Source organism: Mytilus galloprovincialis, chromosome 2 (genome assembly GCF_965363235.1).
Source record: "Mytilus galloprovincialis chromosome 2, xbMytGall1.hap1.1, whole genome shotgun sequence".
Lineage (NCBI taxonomy): Eukaryota > Metazoa > Mollusca > Bivalvia > Mytilida > Mytilidae > Mytilus > Mytilus galloprovincialis.
The window spans coordinates 8285971-8292489 of NC_134839.1; the positions used below are offsets into that span (position 1 = coordinate 8285971).

General features: G+C 32.9%; 1 protein-coding gene across 1 annotated transcript; it reads right to left on the bottom strand.

Annotated features, from left to right (window-relative positions):
* Positions 1 to 1471: 1471 nt before the first annotated feature.
* Positions 1472 to 6092, bottom strand: LOC143062101 (perlucin-like protein). Its single transcript, XM_076233920.1, has 5 exons — positions 5963 to 6092; positions 5455 to 5549; positions 3840 to 3936; positions 2449 to 2653; positions 1472 to 1554 (listed from the first exon to the last, which is right to left on the bottom strand). Exons 1-5 carry the CDS (start codon positions 6000 to 6002, stop codon positions 1506 to 1508), a joined length of 486 nt encoding a protein of 161 aa, XP_076090035.1. The 5' UTR covers positions 6003 to 6092; the 3' UTR covers positions 1472 to 1505.
* Between the last annotated feature and the right edge of the window lie 427 nt (positions 6093 to 6519).

Sequence of the window (6519 nt, forward strand, 5' to 3'; positions counted from 1 at the left end):
TCATGACTGAAAAGATATAGGGTTGAAATATAAAATTAGAAATATACCAAGCAAGTTAATTTCGCCACATATCTATGGGTCTGTCTCTAGTCACGAACCTCACCAGTGAATGTTTTTGGTATTTTGTTATATTAATAATTGCTCATGGGGACATTTCATAAATTCATAAGCTATGGTTAATTTGGTCAAAACTGTCTCAGTCTCGGGTCAGTTCAGACCTTGTCAAATTTTCATCATTTACTAAAGGCAAGGTCAAAGCACATCATTCAATACTAGAAATAAGAGCAAGGCAAACAATTATACATGGTTCCATATCAGTAATCGTTTTAGGATGAAGACATTATCTTTCAATCAGAGGTCTGGAGCTGGCATGGCAGTAACTGCTAGCTAGTCCTTTATTAAAAGAGGGGCGAAAGATACCAGAGGGACATTCAAACTCGTAGATTTAAAACAAACGGACAATGCCATGGTTAAAAAAGAAAAAAACAAATAGACGAATAATAGTACACAAGACACAACATAGAAAACACGAACCCTGCCAAAAACTGGGTGTGATTTCAGGTTTTCCGGAAGGGTGAGCACATCGTGCTCCATATGCGGCACCCGCCGTGTTGCTCATATTATTATTAATTTTTGTATCATTGTCATTTTGCTCAGTTTCCTTTGTTACCTATTCTGAATTCGGTCTCGGACTTCTTTTATACTGAGTTTTGCTGTACGTTTTGCTGTGTGTTTCTTCATTCTACATTGGCTAGATGTATAGGGGGAGGGTTGAGATCTTACAAAACATGTTTAACCTTGCCTCTGGTCTTTGTTAGTCTTGTATGTTTTTTTTATTTTAGTTTATTTATATGTTTTGGAGTTTAGTGTGACGTCCATTTTCATGCAGCGAACTAGAACACATTTTTAATTAGGGGCTAGTTGAGGCCCACCTCCAGGTGTGGGATTTTCTCGCTGCGTTGAAGACCAATTGCTGGCCTACGGTTGTTATCTGCTCTTTGGTCGGGTTGTTGTCTCTCTGACACATTCCCAATACCCATTCTCAATTTTATTAAGTTTAAGTACGGTTTCACTTTGACCTATCATGGTTTAGTTTTAAAAATTGTGACTTGGATCGAGAGTTCTCTCATTGACACGCATACCACATCATCTTATATAAGAACATTGTGTATGAAGAAGGAACGATACACATCAAACTCATTAGTAAAAACAAACTAACAATGTTATGGCAAAAAACGAAAAACGATCAAAAGACAATCAACAGTATACTAATATAAAACATCAAAGAAAACCATAGACTGAGCAACACGAACACCACCAAAAAACTGGGGTGATATAACAATAAACACCAAGCAAGTCAATAAACATCATACCACATCTTCAGTCTACACGAACACCACCAAAAAACTGGGGTGATATAATAATAAACACCAAGCAAGTCAATAAACAATCATACCACATCTTCTTTTTTATACATGCTTTAATCTAAATATAAGCATGAACATTTATAATTTTTTGCTAGCTGAATCTGGTAATGGTCCTGCATTGTTAAATCTGAAAAGAGAGAAAACAAAGATTCTTCTTATTTATTGTTTTGTTAGACGGTTGTTTTTCATACGGACATTCAAAACTTTTCATTTGCTTCAATATTTTATGTTATTTTTACAAAAGATGGAAGTTGTCTCTTCAAAAAAGAAAAATTCCATCGCCTGTAATTAAAAATAACTTGACTTTTAAATAACTGTGAATAGTTTTGATTTAATAAACGTGTACCAGCTTTGTTTTGTGTTTTAAAATCGTCTGACTGTTGTTACCATTTTAAAATTCCACAATGATGTGAACTTCAAAACAAATATATTTGTTATAGTAAAGTTATGAATTGCTAAAGATCTGGACCTAGGACATTACACTGAACACTGCGCATCTGTAATAAAAGTATACCATGCCGAATTTTTGAAATATTCATCGCTAGTTCCAGAGTTTTAAGAGTTAGTTTTCACCAGAGTGTCAGACCCAGGTATTCAGAGCATTCATTCGAGTTTCAGTAACAAGAGGCCGTTCAGTCAGGCTCTTGTTTAAAACCCTACAAGTCACCAAGATTCCCCTGTGACAGATCTATCTTGCTTCAAAAATATATTTTTGTTGATCAAACAATCTTTTTATGGGCTTTGCTCATTGTTGAAGTCCGTACGGTGACCTATAGTTGTTAATTTCTGTGTTATTTTGGTCTCTTGTGGAGAGTTGTCTCATTGGTAATCATATTACATCTTTCTTTTTTATGTTAGCCCTTCCAATGATGACTTACAGGAGAAAAAATGTACATAATACACATTATGGTTTAAATCATTGGTTCACTAGGATTCCGGTCAGTGTATATAATGTTCTTATACCATTTTAAAACTTCACCACGATGAAATTTCGACATTGGAACGAACGAAATAATTTTACCTTGTTTCACAAATATAGTTTTGTTTGAGCGCACAATCTATGTCATTCCAATGTTGACTTCGTACTTGGAATAAATGTAAACAATCCTCATTATGGTTCAAATCATTTGGTTCATTAGGACTCCAGTCAGTATAAGTAAAATCCTTGCCACTGGTCATCCATTTCCAATGTCCTTCCACCTCATCTTTACCTCCCAACCAAAAACCTGTTCAAAATAAAAATTAAAATAGGTTCTCCAATTTCGTAGTGTATTAACATGTTCATGTGAATTCATTTTCGAGATTTAGACAAATGAATAAAATAAAACCATTAAAACCTTAAAAAGTTTGTAGATTAACAGATTTTGCAGTACGTCAATATAATAGCAACCCAACGATTCCAAAAGAGTCTGTCCGTCTGTGTGCCCTATTATATGTTTTTAACAAGACTCTAGCTGGAAGCCACTTTCAGCAGCCAATCATAAACGTTCCAAAAATATCAAAACCTTAGTAAAAAATAAAAGAATCTAAATAGACGGCGGAATTCGACATTTTCACGGCTTCATGGCTGCTGAAAAAAGTGTCTATCTTGATTGGCTGCTACAAGTGGCTGCCAGCTTGAATCTGGTATGTTTTTATGATTGTTTGACCATTTTGATCTAAATGATTATGCAACTATTTAAAATGTTTTCATCAGTAAATGCCCGAAGAAGTGTCTTTTCGTGTCTTTTCAGACGTTTTGAATACGAAACCACGTCCTGTGACGTTTGGTTCGATACAAAAAGTCCGGAAGGTACACGTTCTCTGCACTTAAAAAGAGACCTCCTGTATATCTTTGAACAGAACATAAACACTGTTTCGCTCGGTAAAATGTTTGGCCATTCACAACAATCCCTTTTTTTTCATTGGCAGCCATCATAACATGCTTCATCTTTGATTCCGGTCGCCCACGAATGATCATAATTATATGTTTTCTTGTCGAGTACTAACCGCTAGTCGTTTAGCCAACGGAAATCGATCAATATTTGATACCAAATACAAATAGTGAGATAATTGATTCCAATTGCATGCAATAAGTTCATTTATTTCTCTCGCTAATTACTTAAGAGTTTTCAATTTATAAAATGTTTACTATTTATAGATTATCGTTGATCTTGATTTTCTCGCTTGAGCCGGTAAGGCGAAAGTGAGAAAAGCAATCGAGTTGAGATGACCAATGATAATATGTTTATCGCTGTTTTACCTATGACGACGTTGTTAATTTCATTGACAACGGGCACATGCGCCCTTAGTTTCCAGCGATAATTTTTCATATCACTCTACTTTACTTAAAAAGGTAATTATCAGTCAGTAAGATCAAAGTAAAATTTCGTAGTAAAGTGATAAGTTATAAATTTTAACGAAATATACAACCTTTATGCGTTGGTAGGGTAACCGTTTCTAAATAATCGGATTCGTCTTTAGTCTCTATTTCACATAAGTAACCACCTTCAAACTCTTGGCAAATATCCTGAAAACAAACAAAATATCCCTGATGTTTGGCAGAAATAAATCATGGGCAAACAAAATGTTATATCCATTGGTGAAGGATTTTAATGGGTAAAAGTTCCGAAACAAAAGCCTTGCATGGGTTATTTACAATTTTCAATTCAACCATATATTCATAACATTAACAATCATAATTTATAGAGTTTATCTTAGTTTCACTTACTAAGAACCTTTGGAAATTGAAATCTTTCACGTGCTTCACTTTTAAAATTAGGATTTGAAAAAGGATACTTGAATTGGCATTTTAACGAAAATTAGCCGAGTATTTTCTCTATAATGTAAAAATGTATATTCGAAATAAAAATGTTCTCTGAAAAAGATTATTTTTAATAATTGACTTTTTTTCTGTATAATGATAAATAGTGTCCTGTTTTCCATAAAGATATGACGTAAGTTTAACTCTAAAAATTCTATTCATTTTCGACAGTAGAAACAGTTTCCTGACATCACCCCCAGTTTTGGTGGGGTTCGTGTTGCTTATACTTCAGTTTTCTATGTTGTGTCATGTGTACTATTGTTTGTCTATTTGTCTTTTTTCATTTTTAGCCGAGGCGTTGTCAGTTTATTTTTGATTTATGAGTTTGACTGTCCCTCTGGTATCTTTCACTCATCTTTTACTCATAGAAAGTAAAATATGTTTTGAACCTGTCAAATATTGAATGAAGACGCCAGAAGTTTTACAAATTTAAGTTAAACGAAGTTTACATCTCAAAAATCGATAAAAAAAAAGAAGACAAATGAAGATAAAAAACAAAAACTGAGTGAATGGCATGAACTCCAAAGGGAGAGAGACTGGTTGTGGACGGGGAAAGCGCCTCCTTTATATTTGTTTTTGCATTTTGTTTTGTTGAATTGCTATATCTTTGACATACACCCACTTCTCCCATTATCTATATGTAATGATTATACATCTAACATCATGACAGTGGTTACAAACTGAAAGCTGCTTGTCAATTTCAACTTTATTTTGAATTATGAAACGATCTGATTATAGAGAATGCCCTTTTGTTGTACAAATATATTCAACATGTCATTTATTTATCACAATGTCATTCGTTGTGTTTGAGCATCACCCTGTTCAAAACTTTGGACATTGGATACCAATGACCGTTTGTCCCACCTTCTTAATTGATAAACAACCGTATTATGAACGTCTTATCGGGACACTTTACATGGATTAAAAAATCTATTAAAACAAAAATAATTTTCAGTAGAACTACTTTTTCCATTCCATTTCAAAACAAGCAATGCATTTTCAAGACTGTTTATAAATAACTATAAAAAGGAAAACCCAATGATATGATTTCCATAGTCGTCTTTTGAATATCTACATCCGACACAGTTGCCAAAAAAAGACATCGATAGTAAAATAATAAAAACCAAATGAACTGTCGAAATCATCTAGTGTAAACTTTTTAAGGCTGTTTAGAATTAGCACTGTTATACATATCACACTAAACTACACATCTTTTAAACATACTCTAGCTGTTGACCAGTCGAGTTCATCGGTACTGATAAAATAACACGAAGATCCATGATGAAGCCATTTTGCTGGACAAGCAGCAAGTGATCCACCTATAACGAAAAAAGATATTGATGTTACACGTTTAATAATAACGAGGTGAAAAGGTTATTGGTCAAATGTACGTTGAATAACGACTGATAAGTAGTTCATAGTAAATTAAATTTCGTGAAAGAATAAATCAAAATAGCCAGTAGATAACTTTAGATCTGTTATCATAATTTAGTAAATTTAGATACAGAAATATTTGATGAGAAAATAAATGAACGTGTTCTGCAACAAACATCTAACACAATCAATCAATCCATTGAAAGTAAACTGAAAAGTATACGTCTTTCGTGACCGCATTTTTAAATTTTTTTAAGTTTGAAAAGCTCAACAAAAGCAATCTTTCAACTGAGATAAATGTTTGACATTTTTTTAAAAAAATTCATTTACTGAAAAATTCACATGAATTTATTCTTACCAATAGCGAGAAGTCCTAAAATAATTGTTAAATACATCATGTCAAATTAGACTGTTTCTGAAGATAATTCCGATACTTTAATGTCAACGTTCATGCTTTATCTTTGAAAAATTGCCCTACTTTTATAAATTCATTTGGTCACTGTCTTATTGTTCTAATTTTAGTTCTTACCTTAATTTTTCTTCATTTCTTAAAAACGAATAGATTATAGCACTATTTGTACAGCTGTCCATTTTCAAATATTTAGTGTTACAATGTATATATATATATATATATATATATTTTTTTTTAAAATGAGAGTACTTTTTATATGGCCTTCCAAATATCGTTTCGATCCCTAACATCACTGAAGAGACATTTATTGTCGAAATCCGGATCTGGTGTACTAAAAAATATTGACACCGTATGTTTGTGGCATAACATCGTGGCCACAAGTTCATTTTTTTTCTGTTTAGTATTAAATTTATATCAAGATCCATTTTGTTACATCTTGTGATCAATTTTATTTGGCAATCGCCAATGGCAGTCAGCAGGGTTAAAGAACTTCAGTTGTTCGA